The sequence below is a fragment of the Dasypus novemcinctus genome, chromosome 25 (genome assembly GCF_030445035.2).
Source record: "Dasypus novemcinctus isolate mDasNov1 chromosome 25, mDasNov1.1.hap2, whole genome shotgun sequence".
In the NCBI taxonomy this organism is placed as follows: Eukaryota; Metazoa; Chordata; class Mammalia; order Cingulata; family Dasypodidae; genus Dasypus; species Dasypus novemcinctus.
Genome location: NC_080697.1, coordinates 25,122,154 through 25,138,106, shown reverse-complemented (window position 1 = coordinate 25,138,106; position 15,953 = coordinate 25,122,154). Strand labels below are relative to the sequence as shown.

Sequence of the window (15,953 nt, the reverse complement as noted above, 5' to 3'; positions counted from 1 at the left end):
CAGGCTTTTCAGCATACCTCTTAAAGCATCAGCTACGGTTGGCCGCTATCGCAGGGACTCTCAGAGAGCCCAGGACTGCAGAGAGCCCACCAGAGGGCTGGGTAACTGCGCTGTTTAGAACAGATCTCAGAATCTGCCAAGAATCTAGATGTCCATTTTTTGAACATCAGAAGAGGGACTTAGAGCTTGAACATTCCTTTTCCGATCATCCCTCATCGCATTCTTGCCTAGAAACGGTGTAAAGTTGGATAAATTTTTAAAGAGAGTTCAATGCCATCAAAGGGGAAATCTGCAGAGAGAGGTAAGGACTTGGTGGTTCTATATGGACTCTTAAAGGGTCCAAGAAACAGAAGCCATCTATTTAAAACCCTGTTTCTGAAGCTCTGTGGAACTTATACCTTTGTGCTGAAACAGGCAACCAAAGGGAGGGAGTGTGTGGCTCTAGGGAGGAAGAATTCCAAAGGGAAATTTGTGGTTTCTTCTTTAAGGTGAAACACTTCTTTCCCTGGGATGTTCAAAGCCCAGGACACACTAAACATGGGAATTCTCTGAATTGCTCAGGGGGAGAAGGTTGAAAGCTAATCTGCATTAAAATAAAAAATATTCACAAAACGTGAATATTAAAAGGGACGTGTAGAGACTATTTAGAAAGCAGATGGAGCTGGGAATGAATTGATGGGTTTGAGTATTTACTTATGTGCATTTACTGGAGTCTTTGTTTCTATTTTGGGTTTTCTGTAGGAATCTAGATAAGTTACATGTTCTTGCTCATGGCTCAAAAAAATGATGGAAAAAGAGGGGGAGATGTAGGGTAGGGGATAAGAGTCTAGTAAATAACTGCAATAATAGTCACACACCTTTAAAACTTGTTACTACATGTTTGCATTATTTTCATTTTACATCAGGAAGAGAAATTTCCCCCTCTTCCAAAAAAGGTCTTAATTTCTACCTCTACTTACAATAAGTTACACGTTTATTTATTTAAATAATTGTAAAACATTTTTAAAATTTTCCCTTTTTTTTTTTTGTTTTTTTAAGAGATTAAACTATAAGCAAACACACATACAACAACATTTCATCATTCAATTCAGGTTTTGTTTTAAGAAAGTCTTCCATGCTGGTACCCTGTTTTGTTCAATTTTTTTTTCTGCATAAACTAAATTGGTATCTGAAAGGCTTCATAGAAAATAGAAACTTTCAACTTTTTTTTTCCTACAAAGAAAAACAAATAGTATCCAAAATATTAAGCATGAATTGTTTGCCAATTTTTTCTTAAATATTTTACAAACATAGGAAGGTGGTTTTCATAATGTTCATAACAAAGAATTGCATTTCTGCTCTTAGCACTGGCCAGCTCAATGCCATCTTTTGTCCTCATCCGCAAGAGGGTCAGTTTGTGTAGCCACCATCACAGCTACAGGAGAAACGCAGGACCAAGTAAGATGCAGGCTCCTCACATACCCAAATCTGTCCATCATGTTCATTTTGGGGCACAACTCTCCCCAAAGAGCTCATAGTGCTTTCCTTATTATTGGTCCATCAGAGTAAGTAGTTTTGTGCTATGACAAAGCAGTTCTTCCTCTTCTTTACATTGGGGGTACAACGAGGCCAGTCATGGCTGTAAGAAAAGAGTGGCAGAAGAATGAGATTTGGGGATGTTTCACGTAAAAGCCTGCAACAGAGAGGAGTAGGGGATGAGGATGAGAGAGTCTGGCATAATCCAGAGGGATCGTGCTTCAACTGGTATGTGAACCAATTTGTCCAGGTCTGGTCTAGCAGACAGCCTCTTAGAGGCATGGAAGCTTTATTTAATCGCTGCAATTTGTATTTCCAAGGCTTGTGTTATAAATGAGATAATAGATGTACATATGTAAATTTAATTGTCATATATGTAATAGGTTTTTTACTATTAGACTAAAATAATTTCTGATTACATTGCTCCAAATCACTTAGTTGGAACAGGAAAGAACATTCCAGTTGCTGATCCCGTTGAGTTACTAGGCATCATTTACAACAAACCAAACTGCATTCACTAATGGGCATGGAACCTTGGAACAGAAGATTTAATCTAGTTCCTAATCTGGGAGTCATTTCAGTGCCCACCCCTTGGCCCCTGTCCATGTGCAACGCCCCCTCCATCTATTCAGGAGGATGTGGACAATGCCTTTCTTTGTGCAATCACCTCCAAGGCTTCCCCTCGACGCAAGAAATAAAGCAGCATCAGCACAATGTGGAAAACTCATGCAGCAAAACACCTTCCTCTGGCCTCGGCTTTTATATGATAAACCAATAGAATTTTAATATCTCTAGAAACTGACAGAATATTTTCCTTACATCAAAGATTCAAACCGTACCTAGATTTTGATTCTTTGAGTTTTATTGTCTACATTTCGTCTGGGTGCTTATCAAAGCATCCTAAAAACCTTTGACTGAGTGGTACTTACTAAGCTCACAGGCAAATGGCCAAAATTCCTCCAGCTTCCCCCAACCCAGCTCTCTCTCTCTCTTTCTCTGTCTGTCTCTGTCTCTCTGTCTCCCGCTTCCTCCTCTCCCCTTCTCTCCACGCCAGCTAGTCCTCTCTCTCAGGCACACTCACCAGCCATCTACTTCCCTGCCCGTGCAGGTTTTATTGAATGTTTGTGAGATCTGGATTAAGGTCTTACACAGCTAGCAAAGCCTTAATTATTTTTGCCTGTATTACTATATATTGAATCGATGTAACTTTTCAATAAAGGTGGTTCAATTCTGGACACTCCCTGATGATTTGAAGATACAGCAGCCCTGGTAATTATCCCAGAGAGTAGGAGTATTTTTTATTTTATTTTAATTTTTTCTTCCTGGAGGGAACTAGAAAAAGGAATCAGGCGTGTAAGTGTATAATATTATCTTGACAGTCTACACTCATCAACTGTAAATGCCTGATAAATGAGGTACAAGGGGAGACAATGAATGCTGTATATATAAATCTCTGGCAGTAGAATTCTGACTCACGTTTTCAACTTTAACTTGTCTATTACACTTAAAATTCCTCAGCCATTCCTTTTCTGCGTCCTTAGAAAGTTACCAAAGGAACTTATTGGAAGGGCAGAGCTGCTCAAAGAACAGGAGCCATGGAATGGCAGAACAACAATAGATATTCACAGATTTTTCTTCTTCCTTGCCCCACACTGAGCACTGGATGGGCTGGATCTCTGCAAGCTGGTGATCCCGACTTTTCACTTGTAGAAACCAGGGGCAACAGAAGGTAGTAGTTAATTAGAGGGAAAAAGTAGCATTTTCACGGGGTGGGGGTGGGGGGGCTGCATCACTGCACTTTTTCCAATTCCTTTTTTACCTTTGGCATTTCATGGGAAAGGAAAGCAATAATCTCTCTTTGGTCCAGGTGGAAAGTAGTTATGGGCCCTGAGTAAAGAAAGAAACCACATTATTACTATCCTGAGAGAAAGAGTGGGCTGTGGGTGAGGGCACAGGCTCGGGAGTCAAAACATCTGGGTTCAAGTCATCTGTCACTTACTGTGTGACTTTGGGCAAGCTACTGAACAAAAAATGGTGATAATGGCATGACACTCCCCTTAGGGTCATGTGAGAGGCCTGAACAAAATAGTTCGTGGAAAGTTCAGTTCCTTCAGTTCCTTCACACTCCATGACGGTTAGCAACTCTTGGAGGATGTTGGCTGCACATGCCTTTTGCTGATGAGCAAGACCATCCTGCCTTACAATGAAGTTAGAGAAGGCCTCTCCATCGGTCTGTGATCACCCAAGGCTCAGCTCACATTTTCACTCCCGGACTCTAGGAACTAGGAAGCCGACTTGGCTCAACGTATAGAGTGTCTGCCTACCACATAGGAGGTCCAGGGTTCAAACCCAGGGCCTCCTTGACCCGTGTGGAGCTGGCCCATGCACAGTGCTAATGCGCACAAGGAGTGCCATGCCATGCAGAGGTGTCTGCTGTGTAGGGGAGCCCCATGCACAAGGAGTGCACCCTGTAAAGAGAGCTGCCCAGCGCGAAAGAAAGTTCAGCCTGCCCAGGAGTGGTGCCGCACACGGAGACCTGACACAACAAGATGACACAACAAAAAGATACACAGATTCCAGATGCCGCTGACAAGAATATAAGTGGGCACAGAACATACAGTGAATGGACACAGAGAACAGACAACTGGGGCGGGGGGTAAGGAGAGAGAAATAAATAAAAATAAATCTTTAAAAAATAAAAAAATAAAGAGATGGAGCTTTCAGCTTATCAGCCCCTCAGATCCCAGGATGCCTTCACTGACTGTAGGTAACCTCTGTCAACCCCAGCCTTCTCTCTGCCAGGATGTATGAAATACGGTGGTATTTCATATTATTAATACTTCACCTGTCTTGGTTCTTCACTCTAATTAATTCACAACAATCTTTGGCGGTTGCTCTCATTTCTCCTATTTATCAGACTAGGAAACTGAGGCTCTGAGATAGAATGACTTGCACAAATTTGCACAGCTTGGGAGGAGCTGAGGGAGAACTCAAAAACAATCTGGTAAGGTCACATCTAGTGCTCCAGCAACGGTTAATGATCTCTGTGGTTCTCGGAACACTCTTTTATTTTTTCACATATCACTTTTTATTTTCATAATTCTTTGCAACATGTTTTCAGATCTAACTAAATTGACAGGTCCCCTCCTCCTCCTCCTCCTTTTTAAGGTTCAAATCATCAGGGAAGGTCATTCCTCGACAACTTGGGGGTAACTGTAAGACCTAGGAGAGGTTCGGGCTTCACAGCGATAGCAGGTGGCAATGACGCTGGGACTTAGAGACTGTGCTTTTACGTAGACAGCTAAATGGTCACTTCTACAGACACCGTCAAGACTGCGCAGCTCAGCCACCTCCCTTGGTCCAAGCAACCCGACTGGTGGTGACCAGAGGGTCATGTGGCTGAGGACACCAGAGAGGGTCTTCCGGTTCTTTCTGCAGTTGCTGCCACCACAGGGAAACCTCGTTAAGACTATACGAAACTTTTCCACATCGCTGGGCTGACTCGAACCTGACTGGCATGGCACCCAGGGAGCTGGGGCCCCCGGCCAGAGGCAGGGTGGGCATCACACTCCATGGGAGCCTGTGCAAAACTTGGTCCTGGCATCTCTTAGGTCCAGAGCCAGGCAGCCCCCGGAGGTGAGACTCCCTGGCAACACAGACTCGGGAGATCTGAGACAACCAGCTCCCGTTTCCCAAACAGCCTAAGTGTGAGAGCAGCTAGGGCAGAGGTGGCCAGTGGAGGTCAAGGGACACTTTTTTTTCCCCTAAAGTAAAACTGAAAATATTCGCAAGAGCTGCCAGGAAGGAGAACAGGGTCGTTCCCCTCCTGTGCGCCTCCCATGCCAAAGTGGAGGGAAACCGCACTCCTCCTTGTGCCCCTCGCCCTGCATCGTCCCGAGCCCTGTTTAGCCCCCACTCAGTTTAAGGTACGTGAATGAAAACCAAAGAACTTGGAGAGGCGGAAACTTCATTACTGAAGGGTTCGTGGGAGAGAGGATGCTGCCGAGGATATCCAGCAATTGGTTTCTTTTCCTGGCCCGGGGATAAAGCCATGACGGAAAAAGTTCTGGGCACATCCCCTAATAATGGGAGAGAAAACACTGGTCTTGATGAAAGACAGGGCAGGTCGAATCACTTTGTTATAGGCTAAGCCCCTTTCTCTATGGATTAGATGTCTGGATGAAAACAAAACAACAGAATAAGTTCCATCAAATGTACAGATGTTTCCAACTACCCACGTGTTGGGTGGCATGCAGGCTAAGACTGCTTTGTCTACCTAGAAGGAAAGGGATTTCAGTGACTTCACTCCTCTGGACACTGGGTATTGGGTTCCAGTCTTGACAGTTTCTCTGTCAAGTCACTACATTTTGAGGAGATGCCATCACCTGTAATAGCAGAATGGGGCAGAAACCTAACCCAACCGCCAGAGCCTGCTCAGCCACAACTGGCAGAAGTCCCTTCATTTTTCACTATTATAAACCCACAAGGTCGATGCTGTCCCAGGGGCGGCACAGCTCATCCAAGGCTCCTGCAAAGCTCTTCAGACCTCAGCAGCTTTGACCCATGAGGGGTTCACTGAATCTCTGCCCTCTTTGGTTTTATCCAACTCTGCTTGTCGTGACTATTTTCACGTCAAGATGTGTGGAGCAGCCTAAAAATAATGTGGGTTGTCAATGAGCCATGGTGCTCAGCAGTTTCCAATTTGCTCTTTTGCCTCCCATCAGCTGCCTCCCATTCACATGAGTGAACATGAGATGATTAGATTCTCATGTACTCATCGCATTTGTGTTACGTCATGTCATATTATATTTTAGGGCTTTGCTCAAAAATGGGTTTGACGGCCGATATTAATTTTTGTTCTGAAAACCAGTATTTTTTTTTTTTCCTTTTCTTTGCTAAGCCTTCCCTGATAAAGCACCTGCTATCAATTCAACTAACATGTAACCACAGTTCTCAGAACTTGCTGGTTGTACCTGATGGGCTCTGTCCATTTGGGTCATGGGAATGTGCATGCACTGCAGATGGCAAGCACATTAGGTAAGCCATCATCACCACATGGCATCAGTTATGGTGATCCAAGCTCCCTCTGGGGAAAAGCGGAGGGGCCATGTAGAAAGCACGGTGCAGGAGTCCAGCAACTCCTGAATTGTATGTACAGCTCTACCCCAGTTGATTCAATGACCTTGCAGAGTTTGCAGACTTCTTTGTCTTCTCCTATCTTGCTTTTAGCCCAGTTGTGTAAACCGTTCCTGAACCATGATGAAAACACCAAGGTATCTTTTGTAGGTAGATGGCTAGTGATATAAAATGATGTGGTTTTTATTCTTACTTTGTGTCCCTATGGCGCATACCCCAAGGGGTACCTTTGCTTACCTCTGAATCCATTTCCATTGCCACTAGAGCAGGCTGGTGAAGGGGAGCCTTGGGGCCTGATGACAGGGGCAAAGGCACTCTTCTGTTTGACAGCAGGAAAAACTGAAGAGGAAAATGGGAGGATGGAGGACGTGCTGGAAGATCCGACGGTGGGACTTGATGACATGACTGGAAAGCAAATGCACAATCCTCTCTGAGAAAAGGACTCATCTTGGAATTAGGATCTTCTTTCAGTACTTATATTCTCTATACATCTATTGATAAATTACTGGTTTCCAGGCATTGTACCAGATTTCGGGGATAAAAAAGCTGAATGTGGCACAGCTACTCCCCTGACCAGTGAGAGAGAAATAAAAAATAGAGACAAACAGACAAATAAAAATAATATAGTAATCACTATCAGAGGAATGTACACCATGCTAAGGATACGCAGAGGGCAGAATTCTCTTCTGTGTGGGACAGTCAGGAAAAGTATTGCAAAGGAGCTGATATGGCGATAAAACAAGGCACCTTAGCAATCACCTCTCTACCCAAGAATGGACAAATCCTTTTCGTCCTAAGAAACCCTGCCTAGGAATGATATCCTTCCCTAGAGACTCACAGGGCTTCAGAGCAGTGATCTATAGAAATAACATCTTCTCTGAGAGTGCCATCTCCACGGGCCACTTCTTCATTAAATGTAAAAGTTTATTAATGTTCAGTAGATTACCTCCCTCTCTCTGTACTTGCAGAGCTCCTGGGAAATAAAAGCTGCAATTCAGTGTCCTCTGACATGTTTAGTAAAACACCGAAGTTAAAATATTAACATTAAAATTACCTAAAGAAAGCCAAAAGCTAAGTGTTGTGATTTCCAAGAAAAATAAAGGCAACTTACACAATGAACTGCCTTACCTCTTAATACCAGCTACTTCACCAAGTTACGTCATAAAGATTGGTTTATATTCTGAAATCAGCTTGCGTAAGAACTCGAGTTCATGAGGGTAAAATTTTTAGGTATAGCACCTGATAGTATAAAGTCACATTTCAGGGACTCATTCTAGTGTAATCCTCAGAATTCTGAACTGTTCAAGTCACAGGACTTGGTAAAAGAGTTGTTGGAGCCTAATACCAAAGCCCATGCTGACCCCTGGTTCGTATTTTCAGGGGACCAGTTAACCCATGAAGCAAACTTTGAAAGTGGGGATGTGAGTGTGACTTATGGTCTAAGGGCCAAGTTCAAAGTGCATTGAAAGTTTCGTGTTTTGACATCCTGTGTCAGACTCCGCCCTCATTTTCCCTTTCTCCCTGTAAAAATGTACTTTGGGCAATGGTCACTCAATTGAGACAAAAAAGTAATCATATAGCACACCTCTAGTGTGGTGACTTTTATAGCAAATACACAAACCAAAGGCTTCAAAACAACTTATCTAAAAACCAGTTATCCTAGGAAGGAAAAAACAAAACAAAAGTAATGATCTTTAGATAGGCCTGATTTAAGGGACTAGGCAGAGGAAAGATTTTTTTAAAATATCTCTGTCGTTCTTCAAGTAAAATGAATCAAAAGAAAAATGTTGGAAAGGGAAATAGAGTCCTGGAAGAATCACATGTAATACTTGAAGAAGTAAATGAATAAAAATTTAATTCACTATAATAAGAGACAGGGTTAGAGCATCAAGTATGAGTCTTATTCACAGTTCTAAGCAAACTCTTCTAGCCTTGGTTTTCACACAAATGAAGTAGAGATTGAAAAAATACTCTATCCTTTCTCTGAGACACAGAATTAGAAGTCAAAGAAAAACTGATACTCTGGACGCCCTGATTCCAACTTCAATTCAATCTGTCACACTACGTGATCCATGCTAACACTAACTGTATTTGTAGTATCAGAACCTTCCCACATACACCATGATAAAGAAGGATTTTCATAATGTTAATTAGGTAGAAACACACACTCGTTTCAATTTATAGACAGCATCTGATCTACTTTTACACATGCGTGTATTTTTTCTAATACCAGGTCCCATCCTAACATGGGGCTCACTAAATCAAGTATGGCTGCCTCTCCATGGAAGACAAATCACCCCAAGCTTTTCTAAGGAACATAAACGATTTCTTGCTGGGTTGTATAACACAAAGCTATAACATGTTGCTGGATGGGAAGAGCCACATTTAAGATATTTTTACAAAAATTTGTGATATCAAATTATTTCCAAATTAATTTTAAATTTTATGCAAATATAAATAAAGCTCCTAGATTTTAAAATTTGTGTATTTTGACAAAATAATTTAATAGTCATACATTAAAACACACACGCAACAAACAACAGCAAAAACAGTGTAAGAACCAGAAAAATTTGTTAATTTTTTTCTTAAAGTAGCAAGGATATTAAGAGTTATGAAATAACTACATGTGTGAAGTCAGTGTTTTACAAATGTACTAGCACAAAATTAGGCAGACAATCCTGAACATAATAGAGTCCAGAGACAGACCTGGATGTATATAAGAATTAATACCTAATAAAGGTGACATTTCAAGTTAGTGGGTAAATTAAATGCTTGGGAAAAAGAATCACTTGGAGATCAAAATAAATTTATAGCACTTCATGCTAAACACCAAAATGTACATAAGTAGATTAAAGGGATAATAGAAAAAATTAATTATAAAAGTGCTGGTAGAAAAAAATTAGGAAAACTTTGTAATTTATATAAGCCAGGGGTTCTTAACCTTTTTTGCTCCTCAGACCATTTTACCAGTCAGGTGAAAACCATGGAATACTACTGTAATTTATTGCATACATTCATAAGTGAAGGAAATGCTAGATTTCAGTTAGAGGGCAGAGAAAATAAAAATTGTTGTTGTTTTTTTTCCAATTCAAGCTCACAGACCCCTTGAACTCTTTCCAAGGACCCCTGAGAAGAATCCCTGGTATAAGCATTTCAAAATAAGACTCCAAAGCCTGAATGGAAATTCAAAAGACAAACTTGACTGTATAATGAAAAACTTTCTCTAACACACAAAAAAAGGCAAATAACAACTTAAGAAAAATATTTGCAATATTTATTTAGATATAATGCTAATAGCTTTAGTAGATAATAATTTCTTATAAATTAATTAGAATAGGAAAAATATCCCAGTGGAAACATGGGCAAAGGATTTGAAAAGGAGAGTCACAAAAGGAGAATGGAAATGGTCAAGAGACTTATGTAGAAATGTTCCAACTTGTTAGTAATACAAAGTAATAAAAAATAACTTACCAAATTGATAAGTATTAAAAAAAAATGATCAGAACAGAAAAACAGATACTCTTCCTTTTGTGGAGAGAATTAACATCTCTGGAGGGATTTTAGAGATACATATCAAAGTAATTTAATTTCTAGAAATTAATCCCAAGGAAATAATCATGAATCCAAAGACACAGAACCAAGGATGCTGCTTATTCTGTTTGTATAATAATACGACTTTGGGAATTAACTTGCCCAGCAAAAGGGTATATTTTAAGTCCACACAGTGGCATGCTATATAAACATTAAAACCAAAGTTGGAAAAGAGTATTTAATGATATAGAAAGATATGTTTCCTCAGGTGAAAAAAGCAGTTGACATAATATACCTCAACATCTATTTTAATAAATGCACATAGCAGAAGTCTAGAAGGATGTGATATACATCCAACCTTTAATGGGATAGCTCTGGCTGATGGGTTATGGGTATCCTTAAATTTATCCCGTTTACTTGCCCGTGTTTTTAAATTCCTTTACAATGAACATGTATCACCTTTGAATTAGGAGAAATCAAGGAATCTATTAAAATTTAAAAGTGAAAGTCTCTATTTCTTTGGTAAGAAATAACACAATCCTTAGCCACCAGTACAATACCTTTCCTGAAAAACATTAATGCTCCTCCTAGATTTAAGGTTTTACTGCTCTAAACAAAGTTGTCTGCTATCCCTCCTCTCTGTTACAAAAAACAGACAAACCCAAAACTCTTAGGAGAAGCTCGTTGGTTACAGTGAACTTTTAAAAGCAAACATCACTCCTAAAATCCATTCCCCAGCTCCTGGGACATAGTTCTGCATCACAGAAGGAGCCTAGCTTCATATCTGTGCCTTTGGAAATTTTTCCCCTTTTCTTCCACTCTCTCTTTAGTTGATCTTATAGCAGAATCCCATTAGTTATGCATCAGAGCAGATGCCGTAATTTTCAAAATGTTTCTATTCATGACTGGAAGACTGTACTTTAAAACTTAACAATGGTTATCTCCATATAGACATGCAGAGGTGTCATTTTCCTTCTTTTTATATACATATGCTTCTCAAATTGTCTATAATGAGAATGTTGCTATTGTAATAGGAATTTTTATGCTTTTCAGAAGAAAATAGAAATAAATTAAAATGTTAAAAGAGGTTGTTTCCAACAGTGGGAGTATGATTTTTTTAAAAATTATTTTCATATGTTCTAAACTGTCTGTAATAATTGTTTAATACTTCACAACAGAAAGTGGCTTAACATTTATTTTTGAAAATATAAAAGTATTTAAGCCAGGGGCAAAGTCTAAGACTATGTAAGTGAAGTAGGATTCCTCGAGAACAGGTTGGATTCCTGCCTGTATGGCTTCTGTCCCAAATTTCAGACTCTCGTGATGGTTATTCTGCTTTGGGAGAAGTGGTCCCAGTGGGCACTGCACGGCTATTGGGTAACTCATCTTTTGGGACACCAGAATTTTATGATAGTTGATTACACACACTCTCAACTGAGAATTTCTCTGGATATCTATCTATGGATGGAGGCCAAAGTAAAGACAAGCACGTCAGGCCCAGGAATCTATGTGAACGTGGGGACTTAAGGAAAAAACACTTTTCTTCTTCCAAGGATTGATTGGCTTGCAGAGCCCCAGCTGGAACTCACCGGGCACATATCCTCCTTTGCATCGAGCCATTGCGTTTGCTGGCGCTAAGGGGTCTGTCAGCATTTCATTATAACCCTCTATTGTCAGGGGTCTAGAATTCAGCCATAAAAACTTGCACTGAGCTGGAACTTGGCACACACTGCTACCGCCAGGAAGTGAAGTTTGTATGTAAAATTGAAAAAACATCTGTTTGGCCATTTTTGAAGTAGTGTGAGAGCAAAAGCAGTAAAGATGCAGGTTTTTTATACTCTGCATTAGCTGTAATGCAAGTCAAACTCGACCGAGAGGCTTGACTTTATTTCTTTTTCATGTCTCTGGCAAGTGATTTCTCCATGGCATGGTCTAGACACATAAGACCAGTTTAAAAAATAAAATGGAAAATCATAGAATTGTGTTTTCAGACACAAGCAACTGAATTGATGAAATATGTTTTCCCTTGGGCTTTTTAAAAAATTTCCCAGAGAAGTTAAGATTTAGTTGGTTAGAAACACAGGTCAGATACTATTATAATGAACTCCACTGGGTATTCAATATTTTCGCAGTAGGGGGATTTTATTGTATTGAATGTACTGTTTCGAATCCCATTCTCTCTGCAGCTCCATCAGACCCTCCCTCAGAAAATAAAGGTGCAAAGGATCACACAGTATACATCTGTAGAAAAGAGAAGGTACCCTGTGCAGTGCTGCTCATTCCTGGTTGGTCATCGGGCATGTTTTTCTTTTTCCTATTATGTATATGCTGTCTCTTATTAATGAGATTTGGGCTGTGATCATTTTTCTTATGGCAATGGGTATGGTGACCATGAAAGGAGAAGGTAAAAAGTGGTGGGAAGAAATCGTCCCTGGCTAGAGAACACCAAAACAAGGGAAGGGGCTGTCCTACTACATAAATTTTCTGTTAAGAAACACTAAGCAATTAACACCCAACTGGACACTTTCATTCATCTACTCTCATTCTCTATTTTTTTCTCTCTACCCACCTACACGTACCACTTACTGTATTTTTAGATTTACCATTACCTAATTTACAAAAACAATAATTTCACATGGTTCAATCTAATACAGATATTACACATGAAAATGCAGGGCTGGACTACATAAAACTGCTATGTCTGTAGACCAAAAAAGGCAAAATAGAGGCAATTTCATATGGATCAGCTTCATAATACATTATAAACATATTAGATATTACTTATTACAGTGTAATTTTTAAAACATGGCATTCTGAGTCAGATTAAATATGTTGGAGTTCCAATTTTTTTTTGTACTTTTTATTGGCTATGAATCCTTGAATAAGTTATTTAATAACCTTTCATATCTTAGAAAGGAAAATGATTGAAAAATAGTGTTGTGTTTGGATCTGGCTGGACTCTACATACAAACATACTTTTTAGGTTGCAAAGTAGAACTCAATTGTTACTTACTCTTATTGCCATCATCCTTGTTATATGGGATAATTTACACACTGACTCTCTCACCACTGTATTAATGTAGACAGTTGAGGATGGTGTCCCTTTAACACTCAGAGTTTCCTCTCTATTATTCATGGGAGAAACCTCTCTAAGGTGTCAGAAACAAAAATTAGGGTTTCTTCTAAGCCGCTTAAAAAAATAATGTGTAGACATAAAATTTAGAACCATAGTATTTCTCTCTTAGCTTTAGCATCTCATTAGCTCTAAGCCAAATCAATGGCCTTTTTGAATAAACAGAAGGCACCCATATATGCCCTCAGATTGATTTTCCTAAACTTATTTTTTTCTTTCATCTCTGTTTCTTATTAGCTTATGCTTTTGTATTACCCATTTGACTATTAAGATTCCCCCCAAATATTCCAAAACTAGAAAAGCTAAAACCAGGCAAAGGAGTAAATAAACAAGGCAACTATTTGTTTCTTAGATTACTCAAATCTAATATGTCTGGGTCACCTGACATGACACAATACAGAACTCACGTTTTGGAGTAATAAGATGTTAGTTGTACCAGAAGACTGTTGTACCTGTCTTGCCCTCTGCTTCTGGTATCTTTGGTAACTGTGTCCTTGTCATACTGTATAGAATATGATTGTATGAGGGAAGCGGACTTGGCCCAGTGGATTTGGTGTCTGTCTACCACATGGGAGGTCCATGGTTCAAACCCTGGGCCTCCTTGACCCACGTGGAGCTGGCCCACGCATGGTGCTGACGTACACAAGGAGTGCCCTGCCATGCAGGGGTGTCCCCTGCATAGGGGAGCCCCACACGCAAGGAGTGCGCCCCATAAGGAGAGCCGCCCAGTGTGAAAGAAAGTGCAGCCTGCCCAGGAATGGCGCTGCACACACGGAGAGCTGACACAACAAGATGACGCAACAAAAAGAGACACAGATTCCCATGCCCTGACAACAGCAGAAACAGACAAAAAGAACACGCAGCAAATGGACACAGAGAACAGACAACTGGGGTAGGGCAGGGGTGGGGGGAAGAAAGGGGAGAAATAAATAAAATCAATCTTAAAAAAAAAAAAAGAATATGAGTGTATGAATTGAGCAGAAAAGTAAAAAATAATCTGTTAGTGTAGTTTCCAGGGAAGACAGGCTCAACAGCTGTGAATGGCAGCCTCTGGATCCATGTCATGCAACTCTTAGAGCCCTGGTAGACATGGCTGTGTGCTGTCCTCAACTTGCCCACTGTCCTCAACTTGCCCTTGATCCTGGCATGAGGAAACTACTCTGGGTGAAAAGAGGGCATGCTGCAAAGCCTTACAAGAGCCAGCATTTCAAGACCATTCTACTATATCCCTTCGACTCTCCATCTCAGCTTATCCTCTGGTCTTAAGTATTTCCTAAGTACACGTACTCTCTCAGGCCCCTGGGACCGTTGTGTAAGTTCTAAGTTTAGGCCTCAAAGCAACCCAAATGAGTTTTCACAACGTCTCAGGATATCTAACTTGTATCTAGCAAGACCACAGATTAAGATGAAGAGGCTCTGACTCAATATATTACATTATTACAAGTATTCAACTCTCAACTCTCTAGAGCTATCTAGGGGAGGAGGCAGTCATGTAACAGAGTTGGAAGGGAGTACAGTGTGAGGTACAAAGCGACTGGAAGTCATAAATTCTGTGTTCAAATTATTGACATGCTATTTTCTATCTGTGTGATCTTGTATACCTCAACTTTTCCATGTATAAAATGGACATAATCATACTAGCCTCAGAAAGTTCTTATACAGATTAACTAAAATATTACAGATGAAAATGCTGAATAAAAAGTGCACAACATGTTAACTGAAATGGCATCTTCAGTCCTCAGGTGCATCCTCACAAGCCACATACATACCTTCTCGAAAAAAGGCAATAGTCTCCACACACACACCCTTTTTTTTCTTCCTTTTTTTTTTTTTTACCTCAGAAGGCCTTAAGTAACTGAGTGATCCCAAACCCAAGGGAAAGGAACAGGAAGTAGGGAGAATATTTCATCAAGAAATTGTAGTGTTTATTTGTGAATTACTAAGATTAGGGAATTCAACTTTTCTCTAAAGGGTTGACCAGTGAAAACCAGAGACAAGGAACCCCGAGAGCAGGCGAGACAGAGAGAGCACTTACTTCCATAAGGGGAGCCTGTGGGTGAGCCGTTTAGGAAGCCTGGCGACCCGGGCACGCCCAGGTTGGCCATGGGGACGCTGCTGTAGCCATTCATGCTGTTACTGGAGGTACTGTAACTCGACTGCTGAGGTGTGGAGCTGGAAGAGTACCCCCGTGGAGAGATGCTGCTTGTATTGCGGATGTATCCTTGACAACAGAGGAAAAGCTCATGTAAATCAGCCTGTACCTGGCGTAAGCTGATGTGGACAGCAAAGTCCATTGACCCCGGAAGACACAATACCACCAAGCTGACCCCAGGCACCGGTAGAGAGCACGTAGTTAGTTACATGCCCCTCCTGTTTTCTGCAAACCTGCACTCAACACCTCAAACTCATACCTAGGAGTGAGAGATTAATTGCAGTGGAGAATTATACCTCTTAAATCATATTTCATATAATACTAGAGTCCTATGCTATATTAATTGATAGCACTGAGAAAAGCTTCCATGGTCAAATATTGATGCTGCATACATACTGTAGTCACTTCTTGAAGATCTACCTATAATGGGCCTAGAGAATAAATAAACCAGTTTAACGTTGTTAACCCAGTGTTCTCCAAATGAAA

The 15,953-nt window shown here is 40.6% G+C and overlaps 1 protein-coding gene across 1 annotated transcript in view; it reads right to left on the bottom strand.

Moving 5' to 3' along the window:
• Positions 1–1,015: 1,015 nt before the first annotated feature.
• EBF2 (EBF transcription factor 2) overlaps positions 1,016–15,953 on the bottom strand; it is a 203,450-nt gene continuing 188,512 nt past the window's right edge. The window contains exons 14-16 of the mRNA XM_004466523.5: positions 15,351–15,536; positions 6,889–7,056; positions 1,016–1,618 (exon numbers count right to left, since the gene is read on the bottom strand). Coding sequence (XP_004466580.1) covers positions 1,587–1,618; positions 6,889–7,056; positions 15,351–15,536 — 386 coding nt within the window. The 3' untranslated portion in view covers positions 1,016–1,586. The remainder of the gene's footprint in view (positions 1,619–6,888; positions 7,057–15,350; positions 15,537–15,953) is intronic.